The 23,389-nt window shown below is 33.5% G+C and overlaps 2 protein-coding genes across 3 annotated transcripts; one reads left to right on the top strand and one right to left on the bottom strand.

Moving 5' to 3' along the window:
* Positions 1–2,317: 2,317 nt before the first annotated feature.
* Positions 2,318–3,845, bottom strand: LOC149557351 (uncharacterized). Its single transcript, XM_089832019.1, has 3 exons — positions 3,726–3,845; positions 3,488–3,614; positions 2,318–3,018 (listed from the first exon to the last, which is right to left on the bottom strand). The coding sequence occupies exons 1-3, from the start codon at positions 3,738–3,740 to the stop codon at positions 2,642–2,644; spliced, it is 519 nt and encodes a 172-aa protein (XP_089688145.1). The 5' UTR covers positions 3,741–3,845; the 3' UTR covers positions 2,318–2,641.
* Positions 3,846–11,663: 7,818 nt separating this feature from the next.
* Positions 11,664–13,044, top strand: LOC149557350 (uncharacterized). 2 transcript variants are annotated; one of them, XM_089832018.1, is made up of 3 exons: positions 11,664–11,788; positions 11,900–12,026; positions 12,358–13,044. In XM_089832018.1, the coding sequence occupies exons 1-3, from the start codon at positions 11,774–11,776 to the stop codon at positions 12,738–12,740; spliced, it is 525 nt and encodes a 174-aa protein (XP_089688144.1). In that variant the 5' UTR covers positions 11,664–11,773; the 3' UTR covers positions 12,741–13,044. The 2 variants fall into 2 exon arrangements, with proteins under 2 accessions (XP_089688144.1, XP_089688143.1); XM_089832017.1 differs by having other exon boundaries at positions 12,355–13,044.
* Positions 13,045–23,389: the final 10,345 nt, after the last annotated feature.

Here is a 23,389-nt window from a genome sequence, read left to right as displayed (position 1 = left end):
TTTAGGAATTCATGATATCACAACCACAAAAAAGCATTTTGACAATCAACCTATCAAGTTTTCAAGTGTGATTGAGCAACTGGACTCAAGACTTCAAGGTGAACATCCTAGATCAAGTTTTCCAAGTATCCAACTCTTTAAGATTATTCAAGTTAAAGGTAATCTTCCCTAATTGATGCAATTTTATCTCTTGTGATTATCAAGTAGAGGGATTCTTAATAAAGAAATAAGATCCTTCTTTCATCGTCATCCATTCTCCTTCTTTGCTTTTGATTATCAAGCATATCTATATTGAAGATCTGGAATTACAGTCATAGTTACAAGCATTTGGGAGGCATCCTTGATCTCTACTCTACATTTCACAATCATCTCCTTGATCTCAAATACACTCTAGCATCTTCATGGGTATGAGAATTTTGTATCTATCTATGAGGGTTTATGCAAGGTGAATCAAGAATTTAAATTTATATAGTTTTCTTTATGCAATTTCATTGGATTCTTCAGGTTGATTCCTAAATTGGGGGGTTTGACCAATCAAAACCCCTTTAGCTAATCATTTTCCCCATTTTCTTGTGTGCAACTTCGACAAGTTATAGAGTTGTTGCCATAAAGCTAGAAAGATTAGAGACTACCGGAAGATCCTAATAAATATCTAGAAAAAATATTTTGCACCCTACATTCTATTCCCAAATTTTAGGTATAGTTCATACCCATTCTCTAAATTTTATTTCTATATCAGTTGCAACTTTGTCATTTTATATTTGTGTGTTTCATAGTTTTCCATCTCCTCTTGAGCTAGTGAAGGCATCTTCCTTCCAAATGTGCAATTAATAAGGATATGAAGTAATCACCTAATTTAAGTGTTTCTAATTTCTAATTTTCTCATTATACACAAATAATTAGAATTAACTTTAGATCTGATGCTTCAATTAATTGTGTCTCAAGTGGTTTTGTTAGTAATAATCATGATTTTTTTTATTTTTTTAAAGATTGTTCATCTTAATTAAGATAGGAAGATCATAAAGTAAGCATCAGTATGCTGGTGAATTGAATAGATCACAAATATTCCACCCAAATCAAGTCTTGTTTAATTCAAGGCTTGAAGATCAAGTTCTCTAAAGAGGGGAGGTTGGGATTGTGACATAGCATTTTTTTTCAAAGAATAGGTAGCTCTTCTTCCTTTTTGACAAGCTAAAAGAGGCTTTGATTATTCAAGCACTAGAGACAATCATCCTTCCAATACAAAAATGTATCTATGTACATATCTAAGATGTTTATATTATCATAAAAAACTAGAATCTGACATGAAAATTGTTGTTTGAAATCTACTTCTTAATTTCAATGGTTAGCATCATTTAAAACAAATCAGCTAATGTTACTTTACTTGTAGAAACATTATTGAGAACCTTATATTCAATAGATTGAGTCATATGAAGATGAGAGGGTTTTAGAATGCAAATAACTTGGAAAACCCTAAAGACTAAATTATAAAAAAGAGGAAGTAAAAGTCTAAACTTGAAATGAAGAAAACCATCAAAGTTACGTTTCTCTTCTTCATCCCAATAATATATCATTAAAAAGTCTCAAATTTAATATAAATTATTTTTCATCCCTAAAATCTATAAACATTCTATATCATTTTCATAAACTAAAAAAAATTATATTTCTTAATTTAATTAAAAAAATCATATATACTAAACTCTATTACATATATTACAAATGAAGATTAAAGCAACAATTCAGCCTTACTGATAATAAATAATTTGGTTATACTTATTTTATAATATGAATTACAAATTTTATTTCATTAATATTAATTATTGATGTAAGATCTCATAAACTTATTTTTGAATGATCCGGATTCCTAATAATGCAAGGCTGTTCCCTCCAGCAAATTCTCAGTAGGAGCTATTTGAGAGTCACAACTCAAATTTCAGGCTGGTGAGAAACTTCTACACAGAATTTTTTAACTTTATTGCTTTAGATTCCTATACTTTATTTGTTGTTTGGAATAATTTTGTAATCAAATAATAGGAAAATTTTAGCTTCTGTCTAGTTTGTGTTTTAATTTCTGAAGAATTCTCTTTTATCTTCTCAGTGTGTTTACAGGCCAAATTTATTTATTTATTTATTAATACAGCATAGCTTCTAAATAATGCAATTCTTTTCGTTTAAAATAATAAATAATTCAAGGCTTCCAGTGCCCAATAATCATAAATTGTTAAATCGAAATTGGAAACCAACTAGAGATGATTGCAACATCAAAAAGGTGAAAAACTTTCACGGACGCCAGTCAGAATAACTGTTGAAAAGCAAATTACATAGAAACTAGACCCATATTTTATTATCTCTGGACTGACATACAAATGCTTTTGGTCTCTCTTTAAAATCAAGCGACACTACAACGACAGAAAGGGGCAAAGAAGACTTCTTCTATATGTGTAATCCATTTCAGCTGAAGCTGAATCTTCCAACTGTGGATTATACACTTGACCTCATCTCTAACTATATCAACCACCTAAAAAGTCTGTTATAAACATCATCTCACCTCATGCCATGATCTGATCTGATCTGACCTATTGTATAGATCTCCTAACATGCAAATCCCTAATTATTATACCGCAAACTTCATCATTTACTCTCATGCTTCAGTTTTCACTTCTTCTTCAGCAGCAGGTGTCACAGCTTCTGTTACAGGGGCAGATGTTTCCTCGGCAGCAGGGGTTTCTTCTTTCTCAACGGGAGTTTCAACAGCAGCAGGGGCTTCTTCTTTCTCCACAACTTCTGTTGGAGAAGCAGGGGATTCCTCTTTTGCTTCAGTAGCTTCCTTAGCAATCACCTTTTCTTCCACTTCTTCTTTGGCAGGTGATTTTTCTTCTGCTTCCTTCTTTTCCTCTGTTGGAATCTCCAGTTGGGCAAGCTTTTCTTCAACTTTAGCCACCTCCACTGCAGAGCTTTCTTCCTCTGCTTTATTCTCCTCAGCAGCAGGGGTCTCTTCAACTGGTTTCTCCGCAGCCTCTGCTTTACAAGAGTTCAACAATGCATTCTTAAGCTTCCACAGATGATGGATATGGAACAAGAGCTTGCGGATGTGCTAGGGTTTATGATCAGGATAAAGAATGAAATAAAATATTAAAAAATCCCCTGTTCTAGTTTTATTTTCAAGATCAATCAGGAACATGATCCCAAACATCCATACGACATCTCGGACAGTGGGTGCTCAGACATAGAAGTTATAGATCATCAGTATGTGATGCTCTTCTTCATTATCAACATACTGCACGATCTGATAACAGATCATACAGTACGATCTGAATTGTTAATGACTAAAAATCTCAGACGCAATTCATATCAGAAATATAAAACTAAAGCCTAATATTATGAATTAGATGATGCCAAATCCTTAAACTGATAACTAAAAGCTTAGATTTGCCAATTCTAATCTGACTTTTGTATTAAGAAACTCGAAATAGTGCACAACAAATACCCTGTTCCACAACGGGGGCTGATTCCTCTGCCTTTGGGCTCTCTTCCACAGTTTCAGCAGATGGGGCTTCAGCCTTCACGGGCACTTCTTCAGTTGCAGGGCTCACTTCAGCGGGCATGGCAGCAACCTGATGAGCAAATCGATCACAACATAAGTTAACTCCCATCACTCAATACCGATATTCATTAACATGCATAATCAACTGAACAGATCGATCCATATGAATCGATCTACATACCTCAACAGCGGCCATTTTTGAATCCTAGATGAAGATTTGATAATACAGGAAGATCTATATGTTACTCAAAAGCCCGATTGCTCGATCAATCTTGGTGGGTTTTGGACAATAGAAATTCATGCAATACTAGAAGGCCCGGGGGCCTATTTATAGTCCTCAAAAGAAAGAAAGATGCTCTTGTTCTTCAACTTTTTGGAATTTACAATCATTTCGAATTTTAAAAAAAACAAGGAAAATAAGAAAGGAAATCACAGTTAGGACACCGCCAAGATCCACATCAGATATAGGTAAGTGGGTCATGAGGCATGAGAGAGAAAGAGAAGGGAATGGATGAAATGGCAGTGGGAGTACGAGATGATGAATCATGTGATGCGTTAATGTGAGAGTATCGAGATAGTGGAGGGAGTGAGTACAAAGTAGAAAATGTGTAATGCCAGTTGCCAAATATACCTTAACCAAAGCAACCCTCACCGTTTACTAACCCCGATTCCCGCGAAAGCCAAAAAGGAAACCATGGGTGTTTGTGCACTCCAGTCCAACCGTCCATTTGAATTTGAATCCTCAAAGTTGTAACGGTCTTTTCAAAGAGGGGAAAACATCATGAAATGGGAGACCAAAAATGGTTACGCCGACCAGGGCCCCCAACGCCCGAACACTCTTGGCGGGTTACTCGTCTAAAGCATTCTCAGCCAATAAAGGCTCATTAGGGGGGTCCAACGGGAGGCCATGCCCGTAGAAACGTTATAGAAACTTAAATTGTATATGAATATAATAATAAAAATAAATGTCCGAATCTGATTTGCTATTTAGGAGTTTAAGATGCATTGAAATTTTTTCTAGGGTGGTAAAGTGGAAGGGTATGGTTAGAGTGGATAACAGTTAAAACCATACCGCGAATACTTAAATTGTGTACAAAGAAAAAAAGCCAGAAATCAAAATCCAAAGAACCTAAAAACTTGTAAAATTATCTGTAACGACAACAACAGTTACTTAGGTGGTCCACCCGGCGGCCACACCCGTAGAAATCGCATGCATAGGCGTGGACAACGACGTCCAGAGCAGCCGCCAAAGAGCAATACGGCCGTTTGCGCCCTCCGTCGGGGCAGCGCGGCTTCCTAACCAGGGTTAGATCATCTCAAATTATGGAGGGAAAGATTCGAAAGGCGGGCCCCACCATCACTTCCACGTCTTATCTGACAGCGACCCCGATGAAATCACGCTCGTCGGGAAACATTAAATTGCCTGCTAAAATCACAGCCTGCCAACCCCAGTCCGCTCCTCGCGGCCGCCCATCGAAAAGCAGGCGGGCCCCACAACTACCGCCCTGACAGCTAGGACGGCCCTGTCGCGGCATGTGGCCAGCCTGGACGACACGCTGGCGGCCCCACCACTCTTTCTTTTTATGCCTATATTAGTACCCTGTCATCATCAACGCGCGGAATAAATTCCCCGCTTTCCCGCCGCCACGTGTAAAGCAGCCGTCCCTCGGCCATGCTGACAAGGATGTTTGACGTCCTATTCACTGGTAATCAGTCAAAAGTTAAGCGCACCTTTTGTAGTCTGTTACGTGACTTGACTGGATTTGGGAATGGGATCCAATCCTAGGTGTCATTGTAATAATGTAGTGGCGAGGAATAAAGATGATGTGATGAATGAAGACAGTCCTCGTGAAATATTTGCCATCAATTGTCTGTAAAAATATGTGATGGGATGTACAGATTGCCACCTTAGTTTAAATTAACCAAACAAATACATTTGCAAAGGACATGAGTTTAACAGTAGAATTGTACTGCTGCCTTTTGGGATATCAATATTTTTTTGAAAGTACTTTATGGTGAGTTCAGCTGAGGACGGTGTCATTTGAGCCACTTTTCTGAACGCCAATGGAAATTTAACTTTTGAGTGAGTTTGTCGGGATAGGGAGGATTGTGGGGGGATGAATGGAGGAGGAGCAACCATTTTGCAAGTTTCTGTTGGCTTAGGTTTTGTTCGTTTGCTCTAAGGGGAGGGTATCAGCTCTTTTAGTCCTTAGGTGTCTTAGGTATTTTATAATCTTAGTTGTCTTTGTGTACAATCTAAATGTTCATCATTATTGCGGTAATGAAGTCATCATATTAATTATGTATTACTTAAGTTCTTACAGCGTATCAATTTTGTGTTTAGTCATTCTTATATACGACCTAAGTGTTCATAGCTATTAACCTAATTTATGTTGTGAGATTCATTTCGCACATAACAGTAAACAAGTGTCCATTCAGATTTGGCATCCTCTATTTATTTCCTATTGTTCGTTACACATTGGCTATGACACGCAAAAAAAGTTCCTAAATGCATTAGTAGTCATTGTAGCTAACTTTACCTACCTTAAGTTCCCAAACATATGTTATTTATTTTTTATTTTTTTAAATCTTTGTATATGACCTAATTAACATTATCAGATTTCCACAATCCATTTGTCAATAATTTGTCTTCTGGGTTTGATTGTGTGCATTTTTTTACCATCAATGTTTCGGATCATACTACATGATCCATCATCAGGATGAGAAAGTGCAAGAGTAGAGATGTTGATGATGGATCATGTAGTATGATCCGAAACGTTGATGGTAAAAAAATGCACACAATCAAATCCAGAAGACAAATTATTTATGACCTAATTGTTTATAGTTTGTGTTCCAGCTTCGTAATATTTATGACAAATGTTCTGAAATTCATTATACTTACAAGGATAAAAAAGCACTTGTTTCAAGTTAATGCCCCACATATATTCCCTATTAAAATCCATGTTACTTGTTTGTTCTAACTACAAAAAGTTAAGTTAAAATGATTATACTAGACTATATGTTTTGTTTTATTCACTTTGTTTTTTTCATATTTATCATATTTAAAATGATTATTCTACTACCATATACTTGTTTATTGTTTTCTTCACTATGTTTTAGTAGGGCTGCTTGTCATATTTATCATAGACTTTTTAAAAGTTTTTTTATTTTACTTTTGGCTATTTTGTTTCTTTGTTAGTAGTTGTATGTATAATTATAATAGTTTTGGAGAGATCTTGAAAGTTAGTTTTTGAAGTGACAAATATAGTAAAAATTTCTACTTATGAGTTATATTGTCACTTCATGATTTTGATAATGTATATAAGTGGTTTAATAATTTCTTATGAGTATATTATGTTGATGCAATCCCTTCTAAAAGATGCATCACAAAAGTTTGGTTAGTTTCACCTAGACTACTCATGGGCTCTATTTCAAAATTATTATATACCTCAACAAGGACTTTTCTTTTTTCATATTCCAAAGGTGAAATTCGTGAAGGTTATCTTTAGCGTAGTTCTTTGTATATTGGTAATTTATTATTAATCTATCCTTAATGAATTCAAGACTTTGTTGTCTTTGAGGACCATGCCCTTTGAGTCCTAGTCTAGGTTGAGTTTCCCAATCTTTGTTTACCTCTTAGAGTTTTCTTCACCTATTGTGACCTACCTAGGTCACACTTTTCATTTTGAGAGTGCAATGCATTATTTTTATATAATTTCATGAAGGAGTTTGTGTTGAGATCAACACGACTAAATAGTTAATATCTTTAAGCATTTTAAATATTTAAAAAATTGCAAAAAAATTAAAGGAGAAAGAATCATAAAATATTGATCTTTTTATTTTTGTTAGGTTCTAATCGAATGGTTTCTTTACTAAGTTATCTACTTTGATCATTCACAAAAGAATGAAATAGTGCAACCTAATTTGTTATGAGATAACAAATGAAGAACTTGCCATATTGAAAAAGAGGTACTTCAACAAGCTAATTTGAATCACATTGATAATAATTTTATTTAGTCTTAACAAAATAAGATAATCATAAGCCTTTAAGGCAAGAGACTACAACACATTGGTAAATTGTGAGCCTCTCGTCGAGGAGGTCTCGAGTTCAAATCTACTTGAGATTAACACACTAATAATTATTCTAACAATAATAATAAAATGAATAATAAATAATCTAGGCTTCGATCGATTACCTATCAAAAGAAAAAAGATAATATGGACACTCTATCTAACTAAATTTCTAGATTAATCCTTTCTTTTTCAATCAAATAACCCATTAGAAAAAAAATCACAAAGTATATCATTTTCTATCAAGGGTCCTTCAAAAAAGAAAAAAGTGATGTCATTTTCATAGATATAGCTTCTCTTAGAATTTTGAGAAAAAAATTAGGACAAGGGATTCTTCGCTTTCCCCATTTTTTCTTACACTATAGGTATGATGAGTTTTTGTTTACCCTCATATAATTGGTATTAAAAAAATGGCGCAATTGATATAGTCTTGATGTTCATTAGATATGGTTTGATCATTTTCTAGAAGATTAAATATATGCTTCCATTTTTCAAACCAATTTAATTCTAACTAATTTGTGTTTCACGTAATGCTAGTTAAATAATTTGAAAGTGATATATAGCGATGTAGTGCAAGGCAGGAGTATCCCTAGAGGAGATGTCCTAGCCCCCACTATATAACCACGCATCAAAAACACAACAGAAAGAAGCAACAATGCAAGATCTGATACCAGATTATAATAATTTATTCATAAAAGATAACTGATTACATGCAATATGCCTGACTGTAAGGCCTTCTGGGTTAGGGCCAAATACAAATAGCAAATTACAAAATCAGTTCTGCAAGATCCAACAAGATCCAACTTACAACCAATCTCAACTAGTCCAGATACACAACTGGATAAGAACACCAAGAAGAATCCACACTTGTTCCCTCAGGTCCACTAAGAGATCCTCTGGTTTCTAAGCCACAGCCCTAGCTCTTCACATTCGCATCTATCCTTTCTTCCTCCCAACTTAATAATGACTAAAATACTCCACAAGACCCCTACTTATACCAATATAAGCCACAAGTCGGCCCAGAACAAAAATTAAATACAAATACATAAATTAAATGCCACAAGTTGACTTGCAACAACAATTACATATCTAGAAATCGATATCCGAGTAAAATTGCGATATCTCCTAAATCTGATTGAATCAAGACTCATGCTTCGAACTATAGGTAAAAATCTAGGTCCTCTACAACCCCTTAAATGTGCAAAGGTTGATTCCCCAAGGAAAAGTGCACATTCATCCTGAAAGTCACACACAACAGACTATCACGCGAAATTTCTAGAAATCGATACTCCAGGAGAATTACCATATCTCCAAAACTATAATGAATTAGAAATTGTGCTCTTGACACAAGGAATTACTCTAGGCCATCTTCAATTCCTGAAGTGCAAAGACTTTCATTCATTAAGGATAATTAGTTATATGCTCTGCAACAAGCACCCAAAAACTAGAAAAAACACAGTTCCAATAGCAAGGTAAAAACAATTCAAACTTCAACTCAATCCATCCAATCTCTATGCAATCATGAGGAAAGGTTCTCCAACGTGTCTCCAACACATCCCTAACCATGAAAACATAGCTCCACCAAAATCCAAGCTTGATGCTCCTCAACACTTGACCAAAATCCCTCCAAACATGCAGGATTGTAGGAAAGCCTAAGATCCTCCTGCATCATATGGTTGTGAAGAAAACGTTTTGGAATATCCACTTGATCTTGATCTTTATGAAAAGGTACTACAACATATTTATATATACCTCCTAATAATTTACCCATAGATGAGTCCGTAATCTTCTCATTTATTTCTTTAGTTCTTCTAGTTTCTCTTATAGGGGCCATTACTATAGCTCATTAAGAAGAAACAATTTGAAAATCACAACTCTTGTGTGACAAAAATACAATGTTTTATCTTCATGGATCATGAAAGAAACATTTTGTTAAATTTGATTATTCAAAAAGTCATGTATCCCAACATGCCGAACACATGCTACTTGAGTAATAATCCTTTAAACACACAATCAAGGATTGCCCCATCATCAATAAAAAAATCAAGCTAGTCTCAAGTCTTTTGTTGGAGTAGATCCAAAATTCTGAAGTTAATGGAATAAAGTTTAGTATCACAACTTAAGAATTCAGTCAAGTCCTATGTCAATCTAGGACATAGGCTTATATTTTTTCCCTTGCCTCTTGCTAACTTTATCCTAAACCACTCATCCCAAGATTTGTTTCTAATCAATTTCCTTATCTTCTTATTTTCTTGATTCTTCTTTATGTGGTGTTCCCTTCATCCAAGTCTTTTATGTCCTAAGGAGTGGATCATTGTCCTAGGCTTGGGGCTCCTCATAACACCTTTTCATTATCCTAATTTTTCAATGATATTAACTTTAATAAGCATAATTCTCAACCTTTTCTTTTCTAATTTTTCTCTTGTAAACTTATTTGTACCCTTATAACTAATTCCTCCAAGTATTTATCTTGAATGGACAAAAAATTCTTTAGAACCTTAATGAATACACATAATCTATCATGAAATTTTTTAAAAATATTTTGTAGATTAGATTGCAGTAGAGATGGAACCTTTATGCTACCATAATATTAGATTTTCCAAAACCATCAATTCTCTTCTCTAAATGTGTGTGTGTGTGTGTGTTGTAATCATGATTAGATCCTTGTAAGAGGATACGTATTTGATTTGAATCTACTTCTTCGCTAATACCTATGTTGCATAAATAATATCATATTGTTGATATCCTATCAATTGACCCGAATACAAATTTATGAAAAAAATAGATCAAAATTATCTCTAACTAACCCTTTACACTTTTCTTTTATGATTAATTTTTTTTTAATCATGTAATAAGATAATATATTCACTTTATGTATATAAATTATACTTATGATATATACATTGCTACATTTATATAAAATCCTCATTTTACATTGAATTTTATAAATTAATCATTATCAAATTATTAAACAAAATGAGTTTATTGTGTCAATCATAGAATAAATTAGTCTAAACATAATTTTTTAAAAAAGAAATGGTGGAGGTATTTGATGAAATCTTTATAGCTAGCTGATACAAGAGCACGAGCTGATGGTTGAACCTTTTTGTCTAAGAGCTAAGGACTAAGGGGTATGCATTCCATCAAATCTATTTCATACATGATCCCTACCTCATCCCTTTTTCAATGTTGGAGCCTCGCACTCACTAAGACTTGATCCCTAATATACTCTTTAAAAACCTTTCAACTTCACCCATAAACCAAAAAAAACCATTGACATTTTTAAATTTAAAAATAACTAATAATATAAAATAAAGTTAAATGACTATCGAAAGGAGAAAAATAACTCTAAAATAAAATAAGGATAAATACAATGAAACCACGTCGGACTTTCAAATTTTAAGTCGATACCTTAGGGCCCGTTTGGTCACAGGGATAAGAATGGAGAATAGACATGTAATATTGGGAATAAGAATGGCTATTCCAATAACAACTATTTTTTGGAATGGGTATAAGTTCATTTTGGAGGCAAAATGGGAATATGTATTCCTATTCCCTATTCCAAGTGACGAACCAAACAGAAAATAAAAAACGTATTCCAACTTTTCTATTCCTATTCTAGCAACCAAACGGACCTGAGGAAATATTTACTTTCTAGCAACCAAACGGGCCCTTAGGAAATATGTACTCAGTATAATAACGAATGTGAAAATCAGGACGACTACATTATTTTTTCGATTACAGCGGTGATGTTAACGGTTACAAATTGAAACGTTTTCTAGGTAGTTTGCACTCATTCACTCCATATATCGATACTCCTACACGTCAAATGAGATTTTGTTACTGTGCATTGTACTTCCCATACATTCATCCTTTCCCTGTCATACTCTCACATTCACATTCATCTGATGTGGATTTGGCCGGTGCCTTCTTATTCCGACTTTATTTTTTCAGTACTAAATAGTTTATGCTTCCAGTAACGCAAAGTTCAGAGCATCCTTCCAACTTTCCTCTCCTATAAATAGGTGGCCAAGGCTTCTTGTATTGCATGAATTATTTCTAGCGTCCAAAACCCACCAAAATTGATCCAGCGATCAGGATTTTGGGATTTATAGATCTTATTTACTACATTGTCAAATCTTCATCTGAGATTCCGAAATGGCTGCTGTTGAGGCATGTAGATCGACTCATATGGATCGATCGGATCAATTGATCCTGCATGTTAAAGAATCGTTCTTGAATGATGTGAGTTGTTAACTTATATGTTGTGATCGATTTGTGCAGGTCGCTGCCATGCCCGCTGAAGTGAGCGCTGCAACTGAAGAAGTGCCCATGAAGGCTGAAGCCCCACCTGCTGAAACTGTGGAAGAGAGTCCAAAGGAAGAGGAATCAGCCCCAGTTGTGGAACAGGGTATGTGTTGTGCACAATTTAGGGTTTTTTAATAGAAAAATCAGATTAGAATTGGCAAATCTTATCTTTTTAATAGAAAAATCAGATTAGAATTGGCAAAAATCAGATTAGAACACCCGCTGTGCAAGATTTCTTAGTGATGTTTTGGATCACTTCCCTCGTTGATCTTCATAATAAAATTAAAACAGGGGATATTATAAAATTTGTTTTTCTTATATTCCTTGACCTGATCATAAATCTCAAGAAGAAAACTAGCACAGCCACAAGCTCTTGTTTCATATGCATCAACCGTGAAAGCTTAAGAATTTATTGTTGAACTCTTGTAAAGCAGAGGCAGTGGAGAAGACAGTTGAGGAGACCCCTGCAGCAGAGGCAGTGGAGAAAGCAGAGGAAGCGAAAGAAGGGGAGGTGGAAACAACACCTGCAAAGGAAGCAGAAGAAGAATCCCCTGCTGCCAAAGAAGAAATAGAAGAAAAGGAGGTTTCTAAGGAAGTAAGTGAGGAAAATGTGGCTCCAGCAGAAGAAGTTGTCGAGAAAGAAGAAGCCCCTGCTCCTGCTGAAGAAGAAACCCCTGCTGCCGCTGCTGCTGCTGCTGCTGCTGCTGAAACTCCTGTGGAGAAGGAAGAAACCCCTGCTGCTGAGGAAACATCTGTTCCTGCAGCAGAAGTTGTGACACCTGCTGCTGAAGGAGTGAAAAGTGAAACATCAGAATAGAGTAGAGAATGATGTTTGTGGTAGAGTAGTTAGGGATTTGCATGGAAGGTGATGTTTGTGACAGATGTTTCAGGTGGGTGGTATAATTAGATTGAAGTTTGTAAGCCATAATTGGAGGATCAGATGTCTGAGGGTGCTTGAGCGATCACAAGTCTTTTTGGCCCATCTTGACCACCCTGCTTTGGCTTCATTTCAAAGAGAAACCAAAAGCATTTGTATTGAGATCTGATCATAGAAGTTAAGAATGTCTCTCTTGTAATAATAATAATGGGAAGTTAATCTGAATGCCTCGTTTTATATGCAATTTGCTTTCAACATTTCTTTCACCATCGTCTGAATGTTTTAAGGTTTCAGTTTTCCCCGTTTAGTTTCTGATTTCCATTCGTACTTATGGGTAACTGATGTGATTGGAAGTTGGATTGCAAGGAATAATCAAACAAAATATTCTGGAGACTAATAAAAATACACTTAATATAGATCACTAATACTAAGGAAATATTGCTATTGCATATCAGGAATCTAATGGAAAAGTTTTTAGAAAGTTACAATGCTAAAAAAAAAACAACAATCTCTAACATTTGTTTTCTAAGATCCACTCAACCACACAACAAAAACAACAATCATTATGATTGCCATAGAGTTACAATGATAAATACATCAAAATTCATGATAAAACTTTAGAAATCTAGTATTTCTTATTCCTCCTCTTCCTCTCTAGACTCCTTGGTAGTGAAATGGACCAGAGAGGGCACATAGAATTTGACATGTGCATCTTCCTCCTCTGAATGTTTTAAGGTTTCAGCATTCCCCGTTTAGTTTCCGATTTCGATTTGTACTTATGGGCAATTGAAGTGATCGAAAGTAGGATTGCAAGGAATAATCAAAACATTGGAATCTGAAGCAGCAAGGATACAAAATAACTGAACAATGGAAATCTATGTTGCAATGTCACACTCAAATAAATGTGGAATGGACACTTCTAGATGTTGGGAAGTAAAAATTCTGATTCAGTTTGAAGATGCCTAAAATTATAGGTAACACTTCATTTCACATCAATCTTTAGCCAAATATGCGCTACTACAAGCGTACTAAAATATTCTACAACTCAATAAATTCAATTAATATAGATCACTAAATATTGGTTTATGACTGTTCTAAAGATACCTTGAATGGCTTGTAATTCAGTTTGAAGGTTTATGTCAATCACTTTTTACTCTATTACAAATAGATGTTATATGATTCACTTCACATGAACTGCTAATCTTAGGAGTACAATAATTATTAGTTTATTCTATTAAAAAAGATTAGTGGCAACTCATTAATCATAATAAGAGGAAATAGTTGTCACTTATCATTATAAATTTTATAGGCTTTCTTTAATCTTTGAGGATGCAACATAATTAAACAATGAAACTTATGTTGTACTATCTTCACAAGAATAAGTTTTGTGAGATGTCACTCAAACAAATTTGGGATTGACATTCTAATAGTGGTAGGGTAGATGATTCTAGATGTAATAAAATTTAAAGATGTTTAAAATTATAGATAACAAAATATTTTTTGTATGGATGGAGATATAAATATTATTTTTATTTTTATTATACATATGTAAATATGTATTAAAGCTTTTTAGAAGTTGATAAATTTATTTAGTATAGAACATTAATATTTAGGAAGATACTTACAATTATAGATAACAATTGAGATGTTATAGAGTATAATGTAAATGGTAAGTTTCAATTCTATGATAAATAGATGTTAGTATGTGTACTAAAGTGTTTTGAAAGTTTAATATTTTCAATATGAATCACTACTAGTAAATAAGCAATGGTTCATCATTGACTCCAAAGATGTAACGCCTCGCCAAGGGATCCAAAAGAATTAACCTAAAGGTTTACTAAGTTTGTCAAACATTTTTTTTCAAAACAAGAAAGATAAACCATACACATTAAACACATAGTAGCGGAAACAATAACATACAATCATCTATAAGCATACATAACATGTTACATGAACCTTAAGGATCCCAAGACGTTGAATCACATATAAATTTAATTAAAACTAAGTCCATCAAATACCATATCCATATGAAGGAATAATGAAAAGTCCAAAGTCCATTTAAATAATATACATTTGGTTTCGAATGCCTCTTGGCAATTGAAATTCAGAATGCTCAATCATCCACTATACATGTTACAGGGTATAAAAGGCTAAAAGAATATACATATATAGAAATAGGAATACATCCTCCTCAGATCCATGATACAAAGTACAATAAAATAAATAAAACCATCCACCATAAAAGATATAAACATCCATCATAAGATATAACCATCTATCATAATGATACAAAGAAAAAATAAAAAGGAAATGCAGACAAGGAAGCTCCAGCCATGGTAGCAACAGACGAATCCCAATGGTAAGAGTAAAAAGCACTACCACCCGACCGTGTGGAACCTAAATGGCCGACTCCCACCACGCTGAGGAGATAGTCTCAAGTCCCAAACAAGATATCAAACCAAATATCAAAAGTACTCTCTAAGCCGAGGAGATCCTAAAAGCAACCTAATTCAAGGGTTCTAAGATAGGTTGACATATATACCCAGAGGCACACAAGACATGTAGGAAACCTACTATGTAAGCAAGAAGGTGTCATTGCATGAATCACACTAGAGTTACCTTGGGAGTCTCTCAGGACCCTGACACCCTAGTGATCCTCTCGTATTAACAAGGCATTCTATGGATGCAAGGTTGCAACCAAGCGTTCTCTCTACTCCCATCTTAATCTGTACTAGCACTCAAGGCATGGGTGAGAACATACAAAGACTCTTATTAGGTTCATTTTATTCCCATTTAGTGTAGTGTTTTCACTTATTAAGCAACTTACAATGGGTTACTCTCGGAACCACTTAGGGCCCTGACCCCCATTGCAAGCCACTTCCTGACATTACATATAGATAACCTACCCTAGGCTCATACAAATATAAATCAAAAAATCATATAAAATCACCTCAGTCCTATACAACTGACTGGAAAACATCAAAAGATAATAACACATTAGTTTTCTATGAGCAACTAGAAAACATCCCAAGATAATATTGATCGAAGACTCATAATGGTTAAGTCAAACATGTCACAACATGACATCACCAAGATCAAAGAAAACAAACACCTCAGTCCTATCAAAGCGTCTGGAAAGCAATCCAAATATAACTGATCAAGGACTCAAAAAGGGTTAAGTTAAGTAGGTAATACATTCACCTCAATGTCACACAAGAACACTGGAAAGCAATAACAATCAATAAATCCACACACATCATAGAGCATACCAGACACATTACAATGGTTGGGTTTAAAGAATCGAGATCAAAACAACATCATAACAACACAAATACATAACCCTCGAGCCTTTGGTAACATCTTAAGACCGATCAAAGCTAGGACAAACCCCAAAAACCCCAAAACATAGATAACACAAGAAAATAGAGTAGTCTAATAGTTTGATTGATTTGTAACCACATAGTTAAGTTAAACAGTAAAGTTTTCAGTGTAAGTTTTTCGAGTAGATAAGAATTACAATTTTACCCTTGCAATTAAACCCATTCTTGTTCTTATAATTAGAAAATCATATCATGACTTAAAAGTAATAATAATCATTTATTAAATTATTAGACTAATAATAATAATAATTTATTATTAAATAAAAATAATCCCAATAATCAAATTTTTAAATAATAAATTTAATTAACATTATTAAATGATATTTATCATTAATTCAAATTGGTTTCAATATCCATTTACATTACTAAATTAATAATTAATAATTAATTTAATAATCAACAGCTATTAACAAAATTCTTAATAAACAATATATAAATCATTAATTAATTTAATAATTAAAAATTAAAAATTTGAATTAAATCCTTTTAATAATTAATTAATTAATTAATTAATAATAAAATTATTAATTAAAATTTATTAATAATTAATTAATTAATAATAAAATAAATTTAATTTGATTAAATAAAAATAAAATAATTAAAAATTAATAAATTTCAAATTGAATAGGATTTTTGAAGATCGCAGTCCCTTTTAAAAGGGATGGCTGCCAAGCGACCTGCTACCCAAGGTAGCCGTTACCATGGCAACTGTTGTCTTGGTAGCCGAGGTGGCACGGGGTTGAGGTAAGACCGCCCACCCCTTCCCCCCCCCCCCTCCATTAGTTTTTTAAATTTTTTTTCCTTAACTTTATTATTATTTTTTAAGATTGTATAACATTTAATTCCACAATAACTCCCCCATGTTATATATATATATATATATATATATATATATATATATATATATATATATATATATATAATGAACAATTGCCATTCTAATCTGATAGGAGAAATACAAACAACTGTTTGAATTTCCAATCTAGAATTTTCATTTTCAAATTCAAACCCTTGCCAAATTAAATTCTAATTTCTTTCATCTATGGAATGAGGGTTTCTAATTGAGTTTTTCCTTGATCTCTTTGCATACCAAAATTTCACAATATAAAACATTCATCACAAGAATTATCCAAATAGCCATTTATTAGACAAGATGAAAATAAGAAATAAAATAGTGTATTTAAAATATGCGAAAATCACAAGCGTCTACTTAGACACTGATGCTAATTGCTAAGCCCAGGAAAATTGTAGAGAAACTCCTCCTCTCAGAACCTTCTCCTTTTCAAAAATTCCTTCCTTCTCCAAAATTTGCGGTCCTTCGAAAATGAACCCCCAAATTGTGATATGGAGTTCTCTCCTTAAATCGGGGCACTAATTGTGCGATCACCCAAGAGAACTCTTGCTCACCAGACTTCAACTCCTGATTAACTTTTCTTTATCTTTTCTTAATATTTTCCATGCATGTTTATGAATTTATAAAATAACTTTATTTAATTTTTCACTTGACTTCTCTTTTAATTAATTAATTAAATTCTAATCCATGCACACATTATGCAATTAAAATATCTTTATTAAATTCACTTGTTTTATCTTTTTAATTAATTTCATATATTATAATCTCCTGCATACATCATGCAATCTACAAACTTTTCATAAATTACCATGCTTTCACTTTTAAATTTATTTTCAAAACGTTAATTGATAAACTATTTATTAACTTAAATAATAATATTATTTAGCATTTATTTAAAAATGAACTCTAAATATATTATTATTAAATTAATAAATATTATCACGTTCTAAAATTATTCTTATAACTTTTATCTTCAAATTTAGTTCTCTTTATTTAATTAATTTTTCAATTAATTAAATATAATTAAATATTAAAATATCATAATAATTTTCTATTAAATTAAATCATTAATTTAATATTTTAATTAGACTTAATTAATAGAAAATTCACCAAAGCCTCATTAAGTAAAATACAAAAACCCATCATAGAAAAACACATACAAAATCAAACTAAGGGGTCATAATCATGAATTAACGTCATTCGATGTATTCGAAAGGTAGTCAACTTAGATACTTGTCCTAATTTTATAGGACAAATGGCTTAAGGGTTTAGGATGCGGACTTAAGAATTTATCTCCCCTCTCTTACCATTGAGATAATGTGATAGGGTATGCTCATCCTGGCAATTCAAGGAAGTCGGTACCTGGTACTTGCAACCTGCATAAAATCTACACATGTACAAACACGATATTCTAAGCTAAACAGACAATGGCAGGAAGTGGTGCATTGTGTAGATCTTGACTAGCAAGTGACTACGACTCCCTTCCTTAACCACATCAGAAACACCACACATAAAGAAAAACACACACACCCACACACACACACACACCATACACATGCAATATGGGGTAAGTATCCATAAGAAAAACACGTATAATAACCCATCTAACTAATCATCATCAATAGCTAAAAACACTGTAATAATCATCATGAATACATGACGTATAGAGTACCAAGTAATCTCATCATAAAATTAACTGAATCAGAAACAATATCTGATAATCTCAAAATAATGCTACTAATCATCAAACATAAAACTAGCCTAAAAGAGTTCGACAATAATAATAAAATCCAAACTAGGGCAGGCACTACATCCACCCCCCCCTGACTTAGGCTTACTCTTGGAAGCCTACAAGAATGGGAAAACTAAAGGACTCACTGTGCGGGTCCCATTCAACCCTTTCCCCCTGTAGGAGGATATGACTCTACTGAGAACACTACAACAATAATATCTGAGATAACAAGGTGCTATAATAACCACAAAACATACTACTATAAAGCATAGATAAAAGACACGAGTTTTGCAAATAGAATAAGTTTCAATTTTCAGTTATGCCTATATTTAGGTTTACGTATAATTTTAGTTTTGAAGTTTAAATGTTCAAGTTGAAAAATATACAACTAAAAGTTTAAGTTTCAGTTCAACTAGTTCAAGTTTCACTTTGAATAAGATGTTCATAACAATTTAAAGTTTTCATTTTTGTTCAACTAGTTAACAACTAGTGGCGTTCCAATATACCCAGAGCTCCCAATGTAGAAACTCAGGCTTTGATACCAAATGTAATGCCCCACCAAGGGATCCAAAAGAATTAACCTAAAGTTTTACTAACTTTGCTAAACATTTTTTTTTAAACAAGAAAGATAAACCATACACATTAAACACATAGTAGCAGAAGCAATAACATACAATCATCTATAAGCATACATAACAAGTTACATTCCTTTAGGATCCCAAGACATTGAATCACATATAAATTTAATTAAAACTAAGTCCATCAAATACCATATCCATATGAAAGAATAATGAAAAGTCCAAAGTCCATTTAAATAATATACATCTATTCTGAATGCCTCTTGGAAAATGAAATTAGGAATGCTCAATCATCCACTGTACATGTCACAGTGTATGGAAGGCTAAAAGAATATACATATGTAGAACTAGGAATACATCCTCCTTGGATCCATGATATAAAGTACAATAAAATAAATGAAACCATCCACCATAAAAGATATAAACATCCATCGTAAGATATAACCATCTATCATAATGATACAAAGATAGAATAAAAAGGAAATGCAAACAAGGAAGCTCCAACCACAATAGCAATAGATGGATCCCAATGGTAAGAGTAAAAATCACTACCACTTGACCGCGTGGAACCTAAATGGCCCACTCCCACCATGCCGAGGAGATAGTCTCAAGTCCCAAACAAGATATCAAACCAAATATCAAAAGTACTCTCTAAGCCAAGGAAATCTTAAAAGCAATCTAACTAGAGAGTTCTAAGATAGGTCAATGTCTACACCCAAAGGCACATAAGACACGTAGGAAACCTACTATGTAAGTGGGCAAGTGTCATCGCACGAGTCACGCTAGAGTTACCCTAGTAGTCTCTCAGGACCTCGACCCCCTAGTGATCCCTATGCAGCCACTAGTATCCTCTCGTACCGACAAAGCATACTACAGATGCAAGGTCGCAATCAAGCATTCTCTCTACTCCCATCCTAGTCTGTACTAGCACTCGAGGCATGGGCAAGAACATAGAAAGACTCTTATTAGGTTCATTTTATTCCCATTTAGTGTAGTGTTTTCACTTATTAAACAACTTACAATGAGTTACCCTGGGAACCACTTAGGGCCCTAGCCCCCATTGCAAGCCACTTCCCCACATTACATATAGATAACCTACCCTAGGCTCATAAAAGTATAAATCAAAGAATCATATAAAATCACCTCAGCCCTATACAAGTGATTGGAAAGCATCAAAAGTTAATAACACATCAGTTCTTTACAAGCAACTGAAAAACATCCCAAGATAATATTGATCAAAGACTCATAATGGTTAAGTCAAACATGTCACAACATGACATCACCAAGATCAAAGGAAATAAACAGATCAATCCTATCAAAGTGGCTGGAAAGCAATCCAAATATAACTGATTGAGGACTCAAAAATGGTTAAGTCAAGTAGGTCATACATTCACCTTAGCATCACACAAGAACACTGAAAAGCAATAACAATCAATAAATTCACACACATCATAGAGCATACTAGACACATTACAATGGTTGGGTTTAAAGAATCGAGATCAAAACATCATCATGACAACACAAATACATAACCCCTGAGCCTTTGGTAACATCCTAAGATTGATCAAAGCTGGGACAAACCCCGAAAACCAAAAAACACAAATAACACAAGGAAATAGAGTAGTCTAATAGTTTGATTGATTTGTAACCATACAGTTAAGTTGAACAATAAAGTTTTCAGTATAAGTTTTTCGAGTAGATAAGAATTACAAGTTTACCCTTGCAATTAAACCCATTCTCATTCTTATAATTAGAAAATAATATCATGACTTAAAAGTAATAATAATAATTTATTAAATTATTAAAATAATAATAATAATTGATTATTAAATAAAAATAATCCCAATAATCAAATTTTTAAATAATAAATATAATTAACATTATTAAATGATATTTATCATTAATTCAAATTAGTTTCAATATCCATTTACATTACTAAATTAATAATTAATAATTATTTAATGATCATTAATTAATTTAATAATCAACAGCTATTAACAAAATTCTTAATAAACAATATATAGTTATAAATAATTAATTAATTTAATAATTAATAATTAAAACTTTGAATTAAATCCTTTTAATAAATAATATTTACTACTTAATTAATTAATAATAAAATTATTAATTAAAAATTATTAATAGTTAATAAACTAATAACAAAATAAATTTAATTTAATTAAACTAAAATAAAACAATTTACAAATTGAATGTCATTTTTTGAAGATAATAGTCCCTTTTAAAAGGGACGGCCACCAAGTAGCCTGTTGCCCAAGGCAGTCACTGCTACGACAATCGCTACCTTGGCAATTGATGTCTTGGCAACCAAGGTGGCATGGGGTTGGGGTAAGACCCCCGACCCCCTCCATTAATTTTTTTTTTAATATATGTTTTTAAAAAAATTCATTTGCAATTAAATTTATTTTATAAACTTTTTTTTATTAATATAGAATTAAATTAGCATGATTTGCCTTTTGCATAATTGTTTTTTTTTAAAACTTTATGTTGGTGTAAGTAAGTATTTACTATTTACACTTATGTTTACTTAGGTTAATGCATATTTTTTAATATTTATTTATTAGTCACCTAGGAGTATGTGCACTCTTGTGAGTTGTCATGTTGACAACACAAGAGTCCACACCTCTTTTATGCATATGGTGTCTACAACACAAGAGTTAGTACACTAATTAAGCATATGGTGTCTACAACTTTGTCATTCTTATCCACTCATCTAGAATGATAGATAAGGCACGTGCTTAGTTGTCATGATGCTTATCTTATCTCCTGGTTCCTTCTAGAGACATTCTAGGTGCTTCTTGAGAGGCCTTTATATATAGGCACTCCTAGTGTGTTTGCATATACTGAACAAAGCAATGTATTAGGACATACTCTGATTAATTGATCATATCCATTTTCTGGTCTACAGTTGTGCTTGTGTTTGAGTTCTTAGTTCCTAGGTGAATTTTTCCCTAAGGAAAATTCTTACATGGTATCAGAGCTATACCAAATTTTTACATGGTATCAGAGCTTGGAGATTTTCTCATCACATAGCTGTTCGAGACCATTCTTGCTTCAACACCTCAGCTTGAATCTGGAGTACTACAAAAATTGGGCATCTAGAGCTAGATCTGACTTTGCCATTACGTTTGGAGCACTAATTCGGTGAAAATTGACTATAAATTTGGCTATTTTCTACCAAAATCAACTGTGAGGCAATTCTTTTTTGCAAATTGGAACCTGGAGGCCCCAATTTGCAGTTCAGGTATGGTCATTTGCAGATCTCATTAATTCATTTTTAGATCTGTCATTTATTTTCTTTGCATTTTTTCAAAATTTTTTAGGCTAGGCAACCTTGTAGAGAAATTTTTCCTACAGGTATTGGGATGTCAGCATCCGGCCCTGTGCAGAGAATAGTCCTCTACAATTAGCTGATTTATTATTGTTCAGGTGCATCACAATCGAAGGTTGTACCATAATTCGGCTTCAACAAATTCGACTAGGGTTCCACAAATTTTCGGACACTGCACAACGTTAATGGTAGTCAAATCTAGCTAACTCACTAGCCGCATCAAACTCTGGTGTATAAACCCTGGTGGGCTTCACATTTTGTTTTGATAGTAGCAGTTTTTATTTTTAAACTATCACACAGTTCCCTCCTGCGACAATGTGGGATTAAATCCCATTTCCCACTACCAATTTTTTAAACTTTTTTGGCCCCCACATTACTGCTTTTGATACCGTTTGATAGTCTAGGCACTTTCAGCCTGTTCTACGCTAAACATGTGGACGACCATACCCCATCACCCACTAAGTCAACACCCATAAGCTGCCACATGGCATCACTGTACCTTTTTTCCATGTTAACTTTTGTACCCGCCACCTGTGCAGTACAGTTAGCTTTCACCAGCCAACTTGGCGTTGACATGCAAGACCTGAAACTGCCACATTTGCCACATGGAACTCGACCATGTCATCATACATGCAGTAGTCTGTACCACCATGTGGCATATTTCATACAGGACACGTGTCACGTCTATACCGTATGG

Source organism: Cupressus sempervirens, chromosome 5 (genome assembly GCF_028749045.1).
Source record: "Cupressus sempervirens isolate cs-2001-9-10 chromosome 5, ASM2874904v1, whole genome shotgun sequence".
In the NCBI taxonomy this organism is placed as follows: Eukaryota; Viridiplantae; Streptophyta; class Pinopsida; order Cupressales; family Cupressaceae; genus Cupressus; species Cupressus sempervirens.
Note: the sequence above shows the minus strand (reverse complement) of the source record. Positions and strands in the feature narration are given on the sequence as shown.

What these genes read in the sequence shown, in the direction of transcription:
- LOC149557351 (XM_089832019.1), bottom strand. An exon ending in AGCCCCCGTTGTGGAACAGG is followed by an intron (nt 3,019 to 3,487) that starts GTATTTGTTGTG and finishes CTTGTAAAGCAG; the next exon opens with AGGCTGCGGAGAAACCAGTT.
- LOC149557350 (XM_089832017.1), top strand. An exon ending in AGCCCCAGTTGTGGAACAGG is followed by an intron (nt 12,027 to 12,354) that starts GTATGTGTTGTG and finishes ACTCTTGTAAAG; the next exon opens with CAGAGGCAGTGGAGAAGACA.